The 20,750-nt window shown below is 39.8% G+C and overlaps 2 protein-coding genes across 3 annotated transcripts; one reads left to right on the forward strand and one right to left on the reverse strand.

Moving 5' to 3' along the window:
- The first annotated feature begins 285 nt into the window (after window positions 1-285).
- cep55l (centrosomal protein 55 like) lies at window positions 286-12,987 on the forward strand. Its single transcript, XM_084341397.1, has 12 exons — window positions 286-368; window positions 1,133-1,358; window positions 1,491-1,598; window positions 4,118-4,273; window positions 7,057-7,110; window positions 7,459-7,603; window positions 7,731-7,876; window positions 8,121-8,314; window positions 9,032-9,155; window positions 9,267-9,338; window positions 9,970-10,095; window positions 10,210-12,987. Exons 2-12 carry the CDS (start codon window positions 1,170-1,172, stop codon window positions 10,420-10,422), a joined length of 1,527 nt encoding a protein of 508 aa, XP_084197523.1. The 5' UTR covers window positions 286-368; window positions 1,133-1,169; the 3' UTR covers window positions 10,423-12,987.
- Window positions 12,988-14,259: 1,272 nt separating this feature from the next.
- On the reverse strand, window positions 14,260-16,939 carry rbp4 (retinol binding protein 4, plasma). Of its 2 annotated transcripts, none has more exons than XM_084342886.1 (6): window positions 16,806-16,939; window positions 16,486-16,588; window positions 16,161-16,297; window positions 15,957-16,063; window positions 15,237-15,449; window positions 14,260-14,999 (listed from the first exon to the last, which is right to left on the reverse strand). In XM_084342886.1, exons 2-6 carry the CDS (start codon window positions 16,585-16,587, stop codon window positions 14,950-14,952), a joined length of 609 nt encoding a protein of 202 aa, XP_084199012.1. In that variant the 5' UTR covers window position 16,588; window positions 16,806-16,939; the 3' UTR covers window positions 14,260-14,949. The 2 variants fall into 2 exon arrangements, with proteins under 2 accessions (XP_084199012.1, XP_084199011.1); XM_084342885.1 differs by having other exon boundaries at window positions 16,486-16,591; window positions 16,806-16,901.
- Between the last annotated feature and the right edge of the window lie 3,811 nt (window positions 16,940-20,750).

Below are 20,750 nucleotides of genomic sequence, written 5' to 3' on the forward strand. Positions count from 1 at the left end.
CAACGGGCAGTCCGGCGCAGCAGCTCAATCAGTTGCTGAAGACCGGAAAAAGCTGGAAAAAATCAACTTCCTTGCAATTATTATTATAAAAGCTATAGCGAGTAAAAGGAGATACTACATGATGATGGCATTTTACATTACCTCCGCCAGAGAGCTTTAAAAATCGCTACATTTTCTCCCGCACCGCCTGTGTGTCATGTTTCCAGACGCCCCGGGTGACGTAAACGTGCGCACCCCACGATAACGTTACGGACATGACGTCAGCGCGCTGCAATTCAAACTTCAGGAAACGAAAGCGTCGGGTTAGAAAACGGTCTTGTTGTCACAAACAGACGAGTTCAAACGGATATCTTCGGTTCGCTTTATCTGTAAGTGTCAAATACGTCGTCTTTATCTGCTAGACATCTTTGTTTTCATGGTATGTGGTGTCGAAATGGACAGACGTCAATTAAGACAATGTAACGTTAACTTATTAAAGGCTATCAACTAGTTTAACGTTTACTAGACAGGTGCAGGAGTGTATGTGACGTTCAATGACACAGTTTGACTTCTCGCATCTGTTTAATAGATAATTCTTTAGAGTTAGCTTTAAATAGCCTCGACAGATAAAGATATATAATGGTGAAATGTGCGAATGAATACATGTAAAAGCGAAATATTGTTTATTTAAAGCTACTACTAACTTAACGTTGGTTTAAGACGGGAGTAAGGATTTGTGTGACGTTTAAAAACAGCAACGTCAGTTTTGTTGCTAATTGTTTTGATTTAGCATTAGATAGCCTCGAAAAATGTGGATATATGACGGTGAAATGTGCGAATAAATCCATGTAAAAGCGAAAGTTGCTTAACAATGACTGGAAAGATTGAAATTGACATGTAGGGACAATTATGTGTATTGTTTCCATTACCTTAACGTTACACCAACGAGCTGTAAAGCCTGCTGCATTATGTTTATATTCATGTTAATTTCAACAGCATGTCTGTATGCCAGCATTTTTGTATTTCCTTTGAGATGATTCATGAGGGTGTTGAATTTCCCCCCTTAGTTTGATCATTTATTTCGGCCGAAGGAAACTAAATGGTGAATTTTAAATAAAATAATCAGTCTTTGAAATGTTATGTTTCCCCATAGAAGTCAAGGTTAACTCCTCAACCCCGACAAAGCAGCCATGACATCCAAAGGTGCAAAGGAGACCATCGTCACCAGGTTGGGTTTCAAATCCAGCAGCTCTGGCTCCAAGGCCGAGGCGGAGCTGGACAAAGTCAGGAAGGAGAACGCTCACCTGAGGAGGAAGATTGATGAACTGGCCAAACGGCACATCAAACCACCCGACTCTGACAAAAGCAAGCTGCTGGAGGTAAAGATGTGTTTTATTCTGTCTGTGGTATTCAGGAATGTCAGGGTTAACTTCAGAATGTCATGCTTGTCTGTCTGCGTTTTCGCTGTTGTTGTATTTTCATGTGTTTACTGTGTCTTATGTTTATTTCAGAGGATTCTGTCCCTTGAGACGCTGCGAGAGAGAAACAATCAGCAGCTGCTTGTTAAAGAGCAGGAACTAGATACACTGAGACAGCAGCTGACAGCCAGAGGAGGAGAGGTATGTAACCATGACACATCTCTGCAGAAATATATGTCGAAAAATCACATTTACAGTCAACCTGTGTGGACATATCCATCTAGAAGTCCTCTGTAAACACACAGAACAGATTTGGACAACCTGAGGCTGCACTTTTCTGTCCAGGATGTGGAGATTTACCTACAGCTGTAGGTTTTTTTTTTATTTTTTGAGTGTACTCTTCAACTTCTGAACATTTGTTGCACTTTTGGCATTGTATTGGTGGCATATGTATTGCGGGCAGCAGCTGCTGTCAGAAAGGGGAGAAAAAAAATCATACGAGACTTCCTCTGAGCTGCCACAAAAAACAGTTGGGGGGAAATAGCTTCTATCCCACTTTGACAGCAGCTCAGCTAAGTGACGTTTAGACAGCCAGCAAAAGCTGCATACCAACACATGGTGTGTATGCTGTTCGCTTGATATTTATAAACCAACCATCTCTCACTGCAGTGGGTCTGTGTACGTATTAGCATTCATGCCCTTTGGCTGTGTATCACACTGCAGGAGAAATTGATGCTATCTATTTGAGGTTCTTCCGCTTGAGAAATCTCTTTTTTTTTTCCTATTGTTGCAGAAATCGTTTTCTAATTTAGGCTCGTCGGAATGGAATCAGGCTAAAACTTGAAAATGGCAGCTATTTGACATTGTGCAAGTGTAATGTGATTTAATCACACTTGCCTCTTCCTCATTAACTTTCATCAGCAAAAGTGCTAAAACCAGAGCTGCTCAGCGGGCAAAGCCAGCAAACTGCCAGCCATGTAGTGTCATTTGTGTGAAGCAGATAATTAGCAATCTGTCTCTGCTTAAACAAAGGTTAAAAAAAACAAGTGACATGGTTGGTTCTCTTCATACTAAGGCTGCACGATATTGGAAAAAACTGACCTTGTTATATTCTGGTTTTCTACAATATATCTACTGTTTATATATTGTGATATGAAAAATACCAGAGCCCGACTGATACTGGATTTTTGAAGCCCATGCCAATAATAGGGAGCAAAAATAATATATATAGGCCAATGTTTTTATATTCAGAGAATATATACACAGATTGTTTTGATGTGATCCCTTATATGTGTGTCATTTTTGTGACACAGGTACATAATGGAGGCAGGATATTTAACTCGATACGGTATATCTGTGACAGCCCAATATCGACCAGTAATATCGTTCAACGAACATACGATTGAAAAATACAGGAATTTTCATCAGATAACTTGAATAGCTTTATTCGGAAATAACTATTAATTCTAAAGTTATTGGGTTGACCATGTAGGGGAAGTCCACTCCTAGCTAATGCTCCCACAAACATTTGTTACCTGTTACCTGTTTGTTTCGTGTGACTTTTCGGGCTCAAGCCCTTCTTCAGGCATAAACCAAGTGCAGAGACACACCATACAAGTACTTGTTCAAAGGGGAATACAAGGAATAGATTAAAGTCTTGACTTAACAAATATAAAAACTGTGTACAATGAAGTCTTTCGGTATGAACGATAATGTAAAAGACATTATTATGGCATATAGAGTAGGGCAAAATTACTAAGCTAGTTAATTGAACATAATGCATAGTGACAAAAGCCACATACAAGGCCCCAGACAAAACATCATATAATTTATTTATTTTCCTCATCAGTTTATGTGACAGTAACAATACACATAGGCATTGTTACATCTTATTAAAATGCAAGTGATGCAATGTATATAGGACTTCTAGTTGTGACTGATTTGCAGTCCTTGTCCTTAGTTGTCTTTTGAGGAATAAAACACATGATACAACACTCTTAAAAATAAAACAGACAAGCAGCCACTAGAGACATAAACCAACAATTAAAACAAGCCATAAACAAGCAGTTACTACCGACAGTGATGGACCAACAATTGAGAGCAGGAAATGAAAATAACTAAGAACCAACAAACAGTAAAGAGTGAACAGAGATGAAATATAAATATCAATACTGAATGTTTGTAATGGTTCAATTCTGTATTTATACTCCAGTCCTAACTGTGTTTATTCGCACCACTTTAGTGTACTATTTGCCTCATTATATTTTTCTTTTTTCATAAAAAAATTTAATAAGTTTTATGCCTTGAATGTTGTGGCAATTTTTCCGCCTTTGTATCCAATATTGATCATTTTTCAAGGTATTGTATTGAAATTAGAAATTCCAGTATCATGACAAGACTAATATAGATCATCTACACAGTGCACATACATGGAGTGATTATGTATACAAGGTTTCATTATCTCAATATCTACTAATCTGCTATGTCAAACGCCTTTTACAGTACCATGTGACTTTACCCTGCTTTGGTTGATAAAGTTATCAAGAATGATTTGAATGAGAACTGTACGAGGTCTCCTTTTGTATTAGGAAGCAACAACTATGTCACATGATGCGTTTGAGTTGATTTTACTTGCATGACATTGCATATCCTGCACATTGCGATGGCCTTGCTTAAATAATATATTGTGCTACCCTATGTTGTATTGTTGTGTATTTCAGGTGGTAGCATCGCTGCAGGCCCAGCTGGAGCAGAGGAGGAGGGAGGCCGAGCAGAGAGACGTGTTGTTCCAGAACTTGTCACAGGAGACGGAGAACCTGAAAAACCAGCTGGTCACTGTGTCTAGCCGGTGTCAGTCCTTGGAAACACAGGTGGTGGTAGGTTGACGAATTTGCAGCTTACAGCTATACCTCCCCAGATGCTCTTAGTAGTTAACGTTTGTCTACTCTTCTGCCGACCAATTACCTTATCTAAAATCTGTCTGTTAATAATGCAGTTGGTTGTAAAATGTGTCAAACTACTCTTTCTGGCATAGGTCTTACAAAGTGTTAATGGTATGACACTGATAATTAAAGTGCTTTATCAGTAACCCATCTTTAGTTATTGATGACTTGCCCTAGGATGTTATAAATAATTTTATTCTTGGCAGTTAGTAACAAAACTGTCAAGAAATGGAAAGAAGGTAGACGTTTATTAGAACTCCTGCGTAAAAAGTTACAATTTTGTTATCACAAATTACTGAGCAAAGTTTGTCGTGTTGGTTTATCCTTTTCTCTGACAGCATATTTTTCTCCCCTGGCCTAGGATTAATTCTTGCAACAGCTTTGTGTCGTCTGCCCCCCAAACTGGGTGGACCTTTTTTTTTTTTTTTTTAGTCTTATCTATAGTGTGGAACAAAATATTTTTGTTGCATTATGATATTATGACGGATCAAATTACATTTTAGTGATTATCTGACTCGACGTCCAGCAACTGACTAACAGATATATACTTTAAAGGTCAGTGTGACATTTGCCTCTCGACCTGCAGCGGGTACTGCTGCGGTTTCCATTATGTTTAATTCAAAAGGTTTATTGTACGTTTCAACCAAAAGTGTTTTTCAGTGACAAGTGCATGACAGGAGCCTTGTTTGGAAATGCAAATGCAGTTACTACTCTGTCCACTGGGTGGCATTGTGTGACCTCTGATTGTTGTCATATGCTGCTGACATAATCTCTTTGGAGCAGCCTTACTAATTTTGTTGTAATGAGGCACAAGTGATGCATATCTCAAATGCAGGCATTGTTAATATACATACCAACATCACAATAATACTTCATGTGACAGTAGTTTTCATAACAATATCCATTAAGAATATGTATAATTAAAATCATCATCAGAATCATCAGTGAAAGAGCCTTTAGTAAGTCCTTGGTCGCTCACAGTTCCTCACAGTCGTCAGCTCTCATTCCTTTTTAAAAGGCAGCAGTGATTCCTGGTCAGCCCTTTGAGGCTTTGAGCACAGCAGGCCCTCGCTACACCCTTAGAGAGCGGTCATCAGGATTCTCCTTGGCTTCTGGCAAAGCTTAGGTGGCAAAATCACAATTTATAGTCAGGACTTCAAGATTTGGGATGGTCGAAGGTCCTGGAAATCCACCAAATGTTCCTGATTATCACCCAGGTCTGCCAGGAGCTCTCCTTCAGTATCACGTCTCCTGATTTTCTTCTATCTTAATCAAACTTCAAAATCAGTTAAGGTGAAGGAATTTCTTTGCATCAGCCAACATAAAACATGTCTTGTTTATGAGTTTGAAAGCATGTTTTATGCAGGAATGTTAGATGCTGCTCTTGTTAATTGCTCTTATTATAACTCCAGAGAATCTTATCTTGCCGTGTCCTTCAAAATCAGTTCATCAGCTGTTTGCAAAAATGTCAAAAGAAGGGGAGAGTTTGAGGAAAGTAAAGTGGAGATTTTTATATATATACACTCAACACTCAACATACAGATGCAACTTCTTCAAGTCTCCTTATTTTTTGTTCCTCACAAAGGTCACCGCAAAGCTAGAAATACTGTCTTTGAATCTAAATGTTCTCAAGTTGTTTGCATAAACCCTGCTTTGGTTTTAAAGTCAGTACTTTGAGACTCAAGGTTGGAAGGTATTAAAATGCTGAGTATGTATACCAATGAATAGAAATACTTGTGGACATATTGTCCTCTTCAAAATCAGTGTCTTTCAGCTGCCACTGCAAACGGATTTCCTTATCTTTATGCCTTAATGGTAATTTTCCAGGAATGCTCTCCGCTTTCCAGGCCCTTGGCTTAGCTCCTTTCGCATTACTAGAAGTAATCTGACCAACAGACCCTTACCCACCCTTTCCCTCTTTCCTGGGCTCACAAAAGCTATTAGTCGGCTTAGCTCATGGGACGCCCATTGAAATCCATCTAGAAAAAGCTGACGAGCTCACAATGCTTGTTTGGTAGTGTAAGAGAGCTCACAGCTTTGCGCAAAGATGATCGTTAAGATGTCTACTCTTGTGGTCAGACGTTAGATGGGATCAGACATGTAGACCTCGGGGTCAGGGTGTCAGTATTATGAGATGAATTACTGTCTGAGGATGGATGTTGAGGCATTAGCCCCGAGCGATGGTGCCCTCAGTCATGAGGTCAAGTCTCTGAACAAGAAGCGCGTTTTCTCTTGTTTTTTCTCGTATAATTATAAATGAGAACGATGAATTATTCAAACCAGCAAAGCCTGCGAGTGATTTTAAGCCTACTTATTTTAGTGTCTGAGATTTTTTTTCCCAGCAAGCAGACACTAACAACAACAACAACAACAACAACAACAACAACAGGAAGTTCATCATTTTCCTTTGTAAGCAACTCAACTTAATGGAGGTCCACTGATAGTGGATTCTTAAAGGTCTATAAAATAACGATAGTTTGGAGAAGGAAAGAGCCAATAGTCAATTAACTGGCCGAAACAAGTGACAGAGACACCATTCACCCTATTACAAGACACTGTACCATCAAAATGATTTTGAAGCTGGTACATAAGTTACAAAATGTTTCTTTAATGTAGAAACTAGCATAACTCTCTGTTGTGAGGGAAGTGTTGATGCCATACTGTATATTTATCAGACTGGGGTTTATTTAAAAGGAATTGTGTTTTTCTCTCTACAGAATGGACAGGTTCCTCCTGCAGACTTGGCTTTGGTACAAGATCAACTGAGAGACGTGAGTCCAGTCAATGATTTACTGTGTGTTTCTCTAATTTAAGTACATAGCTTCTTACTACTAAAAGACGATTTTGTACCACAGCTTTCTAGCTGAAATCTTATCCACTGACAATATATCTAAAGCTTTTCTTCTCTGTTCAGGGCCATGGGAATGAAATTATAGTTTATCAATCAATATTTCCAAAATATCTAGGCTCAATTTTCTTTTTTGTCAATATCAATAAAGTGTCGAGGGAACCACACTGGGTATTACTTTTTTGGTTGGAAAAAAACAAAGTATTTTTTTCCCTTTTAATGTTCAAATACATGAAAAATAGTGTCAGCATGGGGCTTGTTTCACCACCAGGCTCTTGAGAAGAACCAGCAGTGGCTATCGTACGACCAGCAGAGAGAGGCTTATGTGCAGTCTGTCCTCGCCCGCACGCTGGAGCTGGAGCAGCAGCTGGCCCAGGCCAAGCAGCAGCAAACCAAACAAGAGGCCGCTTCAGATGGTGAGCAAATCAAATGTTGGAGTAATTAAAATGAGGTTCCCAACAATTCAAATCAATGCCTTTAACATTTTATGCAACAAATATAGATTTTCTTCTAAATTTGCTTTCCTAACATTTCGCATCGCAGCTTCTGCAAACTCGGCAGCTCCAGATAAGGGCGCTCAGCTGAAGAGCCACTATGACCAGCTGCTGATGGGGGTGCAGAATGACCTGGAGAGCCAGAAACACCAGGTCACCAGAACCCAACAGGAGCTCAGTGTGCAGAGGCAACAGGTAAAGGCTGTAGGAGTTATTTTCCAGGTCTGATTCTGTCTAAAGATCAACTCTCTAATTAAATGTTATGTTCTACATTTTGTAGAATATCATTGACATTCTCTCTGAATCTGCCTCAAGTTGGAACAACCCCATTAAATAAATGTATTAAATACATTCCTTGGATTTGGGCATCTTTCTAATTAATTTGTAGAACGTTATAGGATTGACAATTTATGTTTTTATTTTTTTTGTGGCTCCACAGACCTTGAACGCTCAGTCAGAGCTGCAGTCTCAGAAGGAGCAGGTCAGCAGGCTCCAGGAGGAGATGTCAGCACTGCAGAGGAGCTATGACGACAAGTGCGGCGATCTGTCATCCTTTCTGAGGAAGTACAAAGAGAAGAGCAAAGAGCTAGAGGAGGCCAAGATGCAGCTGCAGGCAGAGCGATTCAGCAACAGGTCTGTTCTTGGAGTAGAAATAGAATCGAGTAGGCTCTGCGATCGACTTATCTTCAAATCTGACTGGTGCAAAGGCGTATGATTGGAAAAGGCCAGACTGCGCATTGATTGGGGCACAGCTCATGCTGAAAAATTGTGAAATGGTTCACTGAGCTTGGTTAACAAATGATTGATGAATGGAGGGTGTCTGCAGGTTTTTAAAAATGTATAAATATGAAGAAAAAAATAGACCTTAAAGTCATTAAATTGTCGTAAATTTGAATTTGTGTGGCCTTGATAGCAACTAACATTTTCTCTAATTTAATTTATCCATCTTTTAATTTCTTTTCGTCAAAATGGGTCGAGCTCTGCTGTGTGAAACCCCACCTTTCTGATGTTACAGATCTTTAAACCTACCACTGAAGCTGATACTTTATTCTTTTTTCTTTATACTTGCACTTGCCTGTTGGCAAAATGTAGCTTCATTTATCACACTCTAATAAACTCCATTCCTACATTAAACCTACCTCTGCGCGGGATATACTATTACCTTTTATACTTACTTGCAATGCTTGAATAAGAAAACAGTCTTAACTTTGGTTGAATTAAGTGTCTGACACCTGTAGGCAACCTGTGCTGACAATGACAGCAGTTGATTGATTACCACCGTTTAATTACCAGATAAATAAACCGTTTAATCCTTAATATTTTTGTGGATTACACCAACGTTGCATCCAGGCATGAAGTCTGCGAGGAGAGAAAGGTGTCGTCTGAGCGGGCAGACAGGATGAGAGCAGAACTGGATAGTGTGGACATCAGGCTGGAGGAGGAGAGGAAGAGATCTGCTGAACTTCTACTGCAGGTGACACACATTCACTGTCACATTACTTGAAGTTGCTCTTCACTAGTTTTTTTCATTTCTGATCTCTGTATCACTTGAATATAGCATCGCATTTTACTGCCAATTTCTCAGGTAAATATGCTGCAGAAGTCTCTTCTGAGCCAAAATGAAGAACAGAGGAGAATCGCAGCGCTGGAGCAACAGGTAATGACTGAATATGTTCTACTGGCAGACCGTCCAGCAGTTAGTTTGTAGGAACAATGTATTTTACAGAAGGTGGTTATTTAATTCGATTACTGACCTGCAGAAGAGGAAAACTAGTTGGGAATTATGCTGCAACATCCTCATTTCAATGTAGTGATCTGCTGAGGGGAACTTAGACAGAAACTAGTTTGAAATTAAAACAGCATGATCAGCAGAAACCAGCTGGAAGTTTGCTGTAAATGTATTAAAGAATTACCAGCTACCAAATAATATTAATGTATAATCATGTTGGTGTAATTTTCAATACATTTTGAGGTGAAATTGTGGTAATTGGGGCAATTTCAAAAGAATTTCAAATACATGTTAAATATTAATGAAATGGGGAACAGTGGGTACAAAAAAAATCATCCAGCTTCTCAAAACCAAGTGAGGTTTGTTGATTGTTTATCGGTGCGTCCTTTTTTTGTGTGAAGCAAGAGAGAAAATCCCTTGGTTGTGCCCTGTGTTATGTAGCATATAGCAGATAGAGTTGAAACTATTCTGAGTGGAATCCATACAGATCCCACTTGTGCATTGTGAGCACAGTGAGTTCTTGGCTCCTTCCTTCTCATATATTTCTCCCCTGCCGAAGATCCAGCTCTCTGCCAAGGACTTTGAGAATGAGAAGATTGATCGCCAGAGCATGCAGCACCAGTTACATAAGGTGCTGAAGGAGCTCCGCAAGGCCCGAGATCAGATTGCTAAACTGGAGTCTGCTGTAAGTGTTGCTGCACATCAGAACCGCGTGTTCATTGTTAAGTCGGCCATAAACAACAGCTATGACTGGGTTACATCTCCTGAGCCCCTCATTATGTATTATTCTGTTTTCCAGAAACAGCCAAACACCCGTTTCTCTGAGCCCAGCTCCTACAACAGCCTGGAGTTTGAGCGTCTCACTATCACCGACCCTCATGGTCCCACATCTCCCTCTAAAGTCGGCAACCTCCTGGATGAGAGTTTCCTGGAGTGCCCAAAGTGTCGGGCGCCCTATCCCACCAGCCGCCACAGGGAGCTCCTCACACACATCGACTACTGCTTAGCCTGAGCTAGAAGAGAGTCTCGATCAGTGGTTCCCAACCTAGATGTTTCTTTCTTTCTGTACTTTTCCAGGCTTCTTAATTGTTTTCACATAAAAAGGGAAAGGGAAAAAAACTATTTGGTTAACCTGGTCATATTGACATGCACTGTGTGATACTGGGGTATGGGTCACACACCACAAAGGTTGGGAACCACTGGATTATATCATAAGATCCCATGAAGAAACTTAAACATAGCATATTTTAAAATGTGACTATTAAGTATGTTCCCATCATTAAACATTACAGATTTCCATAAATAGGCTCAGGTGAGTAAAAGATACTTTTTAACTCATCTGGAAGGCTTCCAACCAATTCTTTGATTTCCAAAAGCTGATCAAAGTTTCAACAAGCTGAGATCTCCTGCAAGATGATTAGTTTGAAATACTGCTCCTGTTGTCGTAATGATCACTGGATGCAAATATTGCTCATTTCATCACAGCAATAGGCGGTGGTGAATCATCGTTTTGTCTTCACTCCAAAAGATATTGAAATTGTTGTTTTGCTTCAGAGCACGTTAAAGGATAGATTCCCTAGAAAATGAAAATGTAGTCATTATCCTCTCACCCTCATTCTGATGGAAAAAAGTCAGGTGAAGGTTTGTATCACACAAAACATTTCTGGAGCTTCACAGCAAAACAGCGTTGTAACATTCTCCTGAACAACTGAAGTAGATGGGGACTGGTTTAATGGGGGAAAAAACAAAACTGAAAATGGCTTCATACATCTTATTTGGCTTATCCAAGTCTCAAAAAGCCTGGAGATCCCAGATTGATTTGAAAAGACATTATTACACACTTTTTAAATCAAAAAGCTCCTAAGCTAAAAGCACATTAGACGTACCCCGTCTCGGAATACAAAGGAGATGTATGGACCCATTTTATGTTTCTCTTCATTTTTTTCTTCAATTGTCCCCATCTACCTCGTCAGTTGTCAGGAAGAATGTTGCAAAGCTGTTTTGCTGAGAAGCTCCATAAATGTTTTGCGGACTACAAAACTTCACCCGTCTTTCCACCAACATGGGCGTGAGTAGGTAATAACTGAGTTTTCATTTTTGGGTGAACTTGTCCTTAAAGATCCAAACCAGCTGGAATACTTTTATTCTTAGTAGATGGGCAAGTTGAATTTTAACGTTTGTATATGAATGGGAATCAGGGGACGTTCTTAAAATGCTGCAAATATTATGTCCAAACGAGCATCATACTATTTTAGTTTAGTTTATCCGTTTCATGCTAAATGACAATTATGACAATTTAAAAAGAAATCTGCTCTGGTTCTTTTTGCCCAAAGATTGATCTGATCATGTATTCAACAAGGACCCATTCCTTCTGTCTTCCTGCTTAATTTGTTGTTTTAGTTAAGTTGCCTTGTTTCAGTTTTTCTTCTGATGAAGCTCTTTGAGTATTTAAACTGTTTTATTTTTGTGTGCATTTGATGAAATTATTTATTCTTGGGTTGCTGTCTTGTTTCTTTTTAAAGTGAGCTACTGTCTTTTGAATGAAAGCTTTTTATTTACCTTCACTGAATGTAAGCAATGATAATTATGTATTACTGTAAATGTTGTTATTGTATCATCATGGGAGGTGCCTTTTATTGTATTTTGTTTAAGTTTACAAGCCTGCCTCATATGTTCCACACTGTTCCTCTACTCCATTCTCTTCAGTAATTAATACCTTTGGAGGATTTGTGTAACATTGTCCTCAGCATGTGTAATATTGAAGGCGTATTTGCATTGCTCTTACCCCTAAGCAGTAATGATTATTTGTTATTTGACAGTATTGAGGTAAATAACAACACATGTCCATCTTTCAGCTTTTGTGTTCTTGACTACATTCATAGTCATCATAATTTTGTATGGAAAACCTAACTATCCATCCAGGTGTTACCTATTAAATTCCTAGTATTTCTGTACCATTACGAACTATAACAGTGTTTCTCTGTCTAGTGTTTTGCAAACAGCAGGACAAATCATGTGATTGTAACCATGACCAAGATCTCCCTCTAACCTTAACCACAGAGTTTGATTTGCCTAAACTTAACCAAGCATACATCCTGCTGGAGCTCAATTGGTCACATGGTGCCCGGGTTTCCATGTATTCCTCCTCCCTGTTCAAGCTCGCTTCCATCACCACCTTGACTTTTCAAGCCTGCAGGCCTGTGAGGCTGCAATGAGATTGCATCAGTTAATTCCTTGTACTAAACTATTTAAGGCAGGGGATTAGCGAAGGTCCTGTTGGTCGTGGAAAGGGGTTAAGATTCCTTTTATTCCTGCAGCCATGGCAATGTGACTAGATATACTTAAGACAGACAGACACTGCTATACTGTCATCTTTATAGATATTGTTTTGTTTTAACATGCAACTTTTATTAAATTTGAGCCAAGAATCATGTCATTTTGACCGACTTTTGTCCAGTTTGCTGTTTTGTTTTTTTAGTTATTTTGTTTTATTTCAATCACGTGCTCCAAAGTTGTTTTTCCATGCACTGAACTGTACAAAATGTGCAATAAAGATGTAAATCTCCTTTCAACGCAACATTCCTTTGTGAACTTCTTTCTGTATCTTGAGTCTGATAAAAATATACTGATCTGATAGGAAATCTGTTTAATATTACCACCATGATTTACTTTAGGTTAATACAGTGAGGGCATATGAATTGTTAGTATAGTTTTATATGCAAGTTTGTTACTAATGATCCGTAGTGGAAAAGGGACAGTTGAGAGAAATGATGTTAAGCTTGGCTTTGTGTTCACTTAACTGTGCTTTAACACCGACAGTATTAGGCGTCCATTTAACATCGAGCTGATGTAACAGTTTGTTTCACTCTATGATTGATTTTTCAGTTTGATCTACAAAGTAACAAGGTATTCACATAGAAAACATTTAGCCACTCTGTAATCCCCTATGACCCAATACATTCTGTGATGCTTAAAGATCAGCTATGAAAAGTAAAAGTGCCTACAGCTGAGCTCCTGGCTTTGTGAGGCTGTACTTAGGCACAGTGGCCCTTTGAGTTGAATGCTAATGTGGGCATGCTAACATGCTGTTAATCAGCAGGTATGATGTTCACAGTATTCATCATCTTAGCGTGCTAAGTGCAGGCCATTTCTGAAGGAATTGCAGTGTGAATGCTAGAGGTTGAAAAGCTGACGCTAAACTGTATTGCTGGCTTTAATTTAAAGTAGCATCTGATGGAGTATGAATAGTTATAACTGGGGTGATGCTGAAAGATGCAAAATATACATCATTTTGGGAGCTAAACTGCATTTCTTGAATAACAGCTGGGCGCTAAACTGAATTGCTCGCTTTAATTTGTTCTGATGGAGTATGAATGGTTCTAAAAGTGTGCTAGTGTCTCTGCAGGTAAAGACAGTACACCCAGTAGTTGTTGGGATAGCTCATTCTGGACCACCAACAGACAGATGGATCATATCCATAGAGCCAAGAGACCACTGGCTAACAATAACAATGTGTCCTAGTGAAAACTCTATTCTGACAGACTAATGTGCATATATATGTAATATATATCATAAAGTCAATATAAAAATCAGAAAAAAACTGGCCACTAAAGCTGTTGATGTTGGGCACTCCACTTTGGTATAGGCAGCTGTTGCTAAAAACTCACTTCATACCCTTATTTTTGTTTGATGTCGTTTATTTGCACAATGATAGACATACGAGGCAAAAATTCTGCACATACTTGAATTTTGATTGACTGAATCCAAAAGCAAACAACATGAATTCATTATTTGCAATCCAGGAATACAGATAAATATTTCATTGCGATCAAAGATTGAACGGAGCCGACACGGTATGAATGTTTAATCTCCAAAAACTGGATCAAGGAGTTAACATCATACAAGAAGCAACCAAAACTAATATGCCTGTAGAGCACATGACTTAATATGAATGTATTACAGTTTATTAACAAAATCTGCTTTTGTGCTACAAGATACTGTAAGTCATTCAGTGTAAAAGCAAAGCCAGTGGCTTGTGAACCTGTTTTTTTCTTTTTAGTAAACATGGTGTTTTTTCTCCAGAGCTGCAGTTATGCTGAGACTTCAGCTTCAAAGATTTTCTCAACTGATTATTTGTCACGTACATGTAGGCCAGAACATTTTCAAAAGCCTTGGTGATCTGATATATGTAGTTTTCTCACTGGAACCAGAGAGTTCCACTGATGTCCATGAAGAAAGTGGTTTCACACTACTCCCATAACAAAAGAACATGTGAAAGATGCTAAAAGGCCCAGAATCTCCTTTACTAATGAGCAAATTTAGGGAAGTGACAACAGACCAGCATCAACAGTCATCTTTCCTTTCTATTCACAGCATAGTCATGTGAACGTGACAGTTTATAGTTCGCCATGTTTTAGTTTATTTTTAAAAAAGAATGGGCTACTTTCTCTGTTAAGACAAAGACTGTAGAGGAGAGAGGACTCCGGTGGCATTCAGTCCAAGACCAGCAGAGGGGCGCGCAGTCCCAGAGGAGGGTGCTTCAAATAGAAATCTCCTGATTGTCAACAGGTAAGCTGCTCTCACAGAAGCCTGCAGTGGAAAGGAGACAAAACATTTTGCTTACTGAAAAATAACCCACAAGCATGAAAAAACACGTACATGTCATTATTTTACACATGCAAAGATCTTTCTGAAAAATCTGTATTTTCAGTTAATCAAGTTGTGATCAAGTTCAGTCAATCATTCACCTGGCAGCCAACCTTATCGAATGACACTAACTCACAAAATGGATCGATAAATCACTGCGTTAGCAAATGATCAACTCACCAGTGTGTGCAACGCGTCTGTATTTGTTCAGCAGGCAGAGCTCCCTCTTCTTCTGGGTGACGACTTCAATGTCCTCCGCCCTCAGACCGGTGGAATGACGAGAGAATATAAAGGAGTAGCTGTCGAGGCAAGTGCCGTCACTGTCTACTAGTCTGCAGGAGTAGTGCACGGCGTAGTTGTCGTAGTCGGTGGCGATCACCCAGTGGTCGTCATCTGAGAGAGGGGAGAGCGTGAGAGGGAGTTGTTTGATTTTTAACCAAAATGTTAATCAAGCAAAAAGTGAGGACATTTCACAACCAATCTAATGTCTCAGACTTATTATCTCGCCATCATTGGCTGGTGAGAGACTGTGTGCTTAGAAAAGATGTGATTATCTCTCTTTCATATTGATTATTTTCTGTTGAAAGTGGACTTGGGCACTCCACCGTTCACCACAGTTTATGCAAACACAAGGCTCTTCAGTCCCTTGATAGCATAACTGAGTAAACAGCTGATACAGTCATATGGATAGTGGTTCAGGGTCACAGAGAACCAAGTGCTGATTAATGATGATTAAATTAAATCAGTTGTCTAAACGTCAGCGTAATATCAGTGACTCTTGACTGACAATGTCAAAAGTTTATGCTCATAAGGTGTAGGTCAGAAATTAGTTGTACTTGATGTCCAGCCCTGAAACCAAGTCAGAAATTCAAGTTAAGTCCTATCATTGTTCTCACTTACTTCCAGTCTGCAGGTAGGATGCGGCTCCCCAGTAGCGCATCCTGAACTTAGCGGGGTCAGGGGTTTCCTCGAAGGTGGCCATCATGTCGGCACACATTTCCCAGTTGCTGAAGGTCAAAGAGAGAGGTGTGAGATGAAATGGAGGCAATGAAGAGAAGGGAAAGTGCACTGATTTAAGCATCTGCAGCGAAGAAGAGAACTCACTTCAGGATGATGACTCTGCCCTTAGCTGTGGCGGTCATTTTGCCATCTTCATGGATTTTAAACTCGGCCACGATGTTGTCAATTAAGAACAAACCCTCTGGGTCCTTCTTTCCTACAGCGTACCATGTGCCTGCATACTAAGAGAAAGAAACCCACATGTGAGTCCACTTCACACCTCAGCACGACATATTCCAGATGAAAGCATGGATACAGAGATTGGTATTACACAGACATGATCTCACCTAAAAACTCTGAGGATGAAACCACTAAGCAGACATGAATATGATCATAGAACTTAGTAAGTCTCGCTACATTTCCAACTCACCCTTGTCTTGTCAAAGTTCTGCACGACCTGGACGTTGGCCACCTGGCAGTCCTGTGCCCAGGACACAGCCAGGAGGCAGAGGGCCACAACGTACCGCAGCATTCTACTTCGAAAGAAGAGGGGAAAAAAGTCAGAAACAAGGACAGGAGGAAAGTGTTTGGATGAGAAAAGGAGGCACAGCAGGGAACAGCAACACATTTTGTCAGTCAGATCATTTCCATTCAAGTCCTCAAGTCAAGCGCAATAAAAATCCACAAAATATCTCCCTATGTCGTACAAACTATCTGTCAAAAAACATGAATTCATCGTCAAATGCATACCTGGTTATCAAAATGTGGACAGCTCACAGAGATCCTCTGGTTGTCTGTCAGGTTGGGCTCTTATATACAGTTGGCTTGTATTGCATAATGATCCGACCCTCCCCTACTCTCCTCACTGCTAGCTTGCCTTCCATTGGACAAAGATTTACATAACTGCAAGCCCCCAGTCCTATTGATCTGTGTGTTCGGCACATTTGGCGGACCACCCCTTCATATTCCCCCCAAAAATGTGCTTTCCTCTCAAATCTGCTGAGGAGCTCTTGTTCTTATGAAAACAACCATCAGCAAAGCCAAGAGGACCATCTGGAATAATCAATACCATGTATGTGAAGATACAAACACTGACTTGATTTTTGCAAGACATTACAGCTGGAGTGTTGCGCATCCACGGATACAACACTGGACTTTATCGCCATAAATCTAAGTGAAATGTTTTTTGTGTGCATGGACCTTTATTTACATGGAAAAGCTGGTTTGCGTGCGTGTTTTCCCGGCAGCATCCATAGTATTTCGTCAGCTTTTGACTTGATAATGCTGCCAAGGGACTCCTTTGTAACTCCCACCAGTGTGTTTATATAAATGGCAGAGTGCTCGAGTCCACTGACAACAGAGAGTAATCAATGTGAAAGAGAGATAATCACGTTCCATCTCAGCACAAAGTCTAGAGTTTCAAACAGCAGTCGATGAGTGAATGTGATCACATCAGTGGAATCCAATCGGAGCCGCTTTGTTTTCCAGTCGCTGTTGTTGTATAAGAGATCGATCGCAGATAAACTGTGCATTTCTTGTGAAAATGTTTATAGCACTAGAGAAACTTAAAGGGGGTATATGTGCTTAAGGAAAAGAAATTTAAACTCAGAATTTTAATATTTACAATATTAACGAGGTAATGATACAAACTCAGGAATAATTATCTTTTCCATAACTGAATAAACAAGCTGTTCTCAGAGGGCAATAAGTTCCCCGGATTACTGTTTGAAGCTAGAAAGGTGGCAGGGTCTGCCAAATATAAACGCCAAAGTAAAACCATATGAAAGTGTGTTGTCTTTTAATGTCACTTTGTTTATTCAGTCACGAAAACGGTTTCTTCCACAAAACTACGTAGTGCACCTTTAAGTATTTTTATTATACATGTACATTGTCCATCTAATTCTGTTGCATACGTCCAATGTAAAGTATAACATTTAATGTAAAGTTTTTCTATTTCTGATGAGTCAATTAGAACAATATAAAAATAATTAGTCATATTAAATTAATTGATGCAGAGTTTACATGAAATGATTAAATAAACACCGTCGTTTGATGTATGAGTTAAGGGCCACCTCTACATAAACAATGTGTTTTTCAAGTGTAAGAAGAGTACACCTTTAAGTACTGATTCTTATAAACACTAATCTAAAGCAAATGGCTCCCATACTGATGTAATCTTACACAAAAGAACATCTTTATTCCCTATTTAGGAAGAAAACGCTGCTTTCAAAGACTAGTGTGTGAAAAACAAGCAGGTTAAGAGAAATTCCTAAACCACTGCCTGACTCCAGTCTGTGTTTCATCGGACTTAAATGTACTGTGGCAGAATTTTATAAGTGGTTTGCTGTTGTTTTGCACTGAGATCATGTAACCGCCCCTCTGAGGACTTGGTTGAATGAAAGAGCACAGCGCTGCCAAACATCTGCAGCTTGCATAACCACAGCTCCAGCCAGTCGAAAAACAGCGCAATCACTCATTTTCAGCAGGAGTAATAGCAGCTGGAATTTGGCCAGAGGCAGTGCAACATTTCATAACCGTGAACATTGGCAAAGAAGCGATATACGTTACACTGCCAGGTTTGTGTGTGTGTATTTAACATTTTGGGGGGAGTCGCTTTCTTTTATTTGATGGGGTGGGAAACTTAAGTAACTCAAGAGGAGGTTGGGCACAAAAAAGACCCCGTGGCTGAATTCACTTATAATGCAATCCTGTCAGACATCAACGCTCCAGCCTGAAGTACCAGAGTGGAATCAATAGTATTGTTGCAGGGCAATGGAGTCGGATTTAAATAAATAGCACTGGTGTAGTTCATAGAGCGGTAATTACTTGATTAAGATAACACAGTGTGAAGCCTGCACCAAGTTGATTCGATCACTTGAGGCGTCCTCTTTCTTTAATTAGTTTAGCTTTGAATAACAGAAGACGTGTAAATAAGGTTTAGTTTTGGAGCTTTTCATCCGTTGTTTTATTGTCATTGTTCCTCTTACAAATTCAATTCGTGAGCAGTAAAACGAAATGCTCACCTCAATGCACTCAAGTGTTTTGGTGATACAGCCTTGTGTGGTCTGCTAGGAACAGTAGCCTATGGCGGCTAACGATGGCTGGGTCGGTGAGTCAGTTAGCTGACTGTTTTCTGCAGTCAGGTCGCATAATAAAAGCTACTTTAAAGCAACTGACTGACTGACACCAATGTGCCCTCATGCTGTAAATGCTACTCATGACCACATTGGCCACAGTTCTGTAAATGAGAACGTCTCACTTTAAAGGCATAATATGCAGGATTTGTAGGTTGCCGTTTATAAACCAACCATTTAAAGATGGCCCATCGCTACCCAATGCTCGTCAGTCATCTTGGACAGCTACTGTCTTGGACACATGCAGAACTGCAGTGCCTGTTTCAGCACATCATATTTTTCAGTGTTCATATTGCTATTATGTACTGTCCCAATTGTACTTTTATGTCTCTACAATGTTGATTTTATTATTTCCATGTCAATAAAAGCCCCTTTGAATTATGTTGGACTGAAATAAAATGCTTTGCTACGTCAGGCAACCACTCCTACGTGGTTTTGTCCAAGGGTTGATGCTGTACTTGACTGTCCAAGATGGCGGACAAGCTCGGGCCAAGCCCCCAGGAAGAGCGGCAGGCTTTGAGGGCCAACTTCTGTAGCGGCCAAGTCTTGTAATAACAATGTCGCATGATGCACTGGGGCCCAAAAAGACGTTTTACCATAAGCTTACATTGTGAAAAAAGCGGCTGTAAAATGGTGGATAATGGAGTCATAATTAAATGACTCGTTTGACTGTCATAAGTTAAGCCATTCGGTCCAATGGCTTGGATCAGTCCATTGTTCTTTTTCAGGGTAGTGCACCTTTAATAGGTACCCCCAAAACACACAAAAACAAGAATCCCTTTATTTCGGTTCATACATTTGTTAAAAAAATAACACAAAAAGGAAAAATACATAATATATATATAAAAAAGACAACTTATTCTATTCAATTAGAAAATAAAATGCTGGACTTGGTGATCATCTGATCATTACATTGGGTGCCTTGCCTGTTTTTCCTCTGTCACACACTAACAACAGTTTCTCCCACTGTGAGATGGGCTACTCTGACGCCTCACGCCCACACACACCGGCATCTTTTGTAGCTCTCCTTTGATAAGCTTGCCTTAATCCCCAGAGGCAAAAAATAGTGGGAAACTCCTTGTCTTGCCAGCCTGCCAGCAGCTAACCAGACAGCACACTCAGTTAATAATAGCCAGCCATCTTTGTTTAGGGCCTTGTTCTCAGACGTCCAAGCATCAGCTAATTGGCCAATTTCCAGTTCTAGGACTGATACCTCCATGATGATGTTGATTTAATTAGAGCACACAGGTAGGCCCACACACAATTAGAGCATTGGACAGGCCTCCTCCATTATGGCTCTAAATACTCTCATTCCAGTGGCTATTTAGGTGCTTCCTCCAACAACAACAAGGATGGTAATGCGGGGTTTGTTGGTCCACTTGGTGGTTATTTCAGGAAAGAAGGAGCTGATATCATGTGCCCAGCTTGCTCAAATAAGGTTAATTAATAGGTAAACACAGAGAACACATTATAGGTTGGTTTGGAACAGGAGGCTACTGCTGTGAGTGCAGTAACTGGCTGACAGAGACCTGGACATGGAGTCACTATATTCAGAGAATAT

This window comes from Pagrus pagrus (assembly GCF_965226575.1).
Source record: "Pagrus pagrus genome assembly, chromosome: 21".
Classification (NCBI taxonomy): domain Eukaryota; kingdom Metazoa; phylum Chordata; class Actinopteri; order Spariformes; family Sparidae; genus Pagrus; species Pagrus pagrus.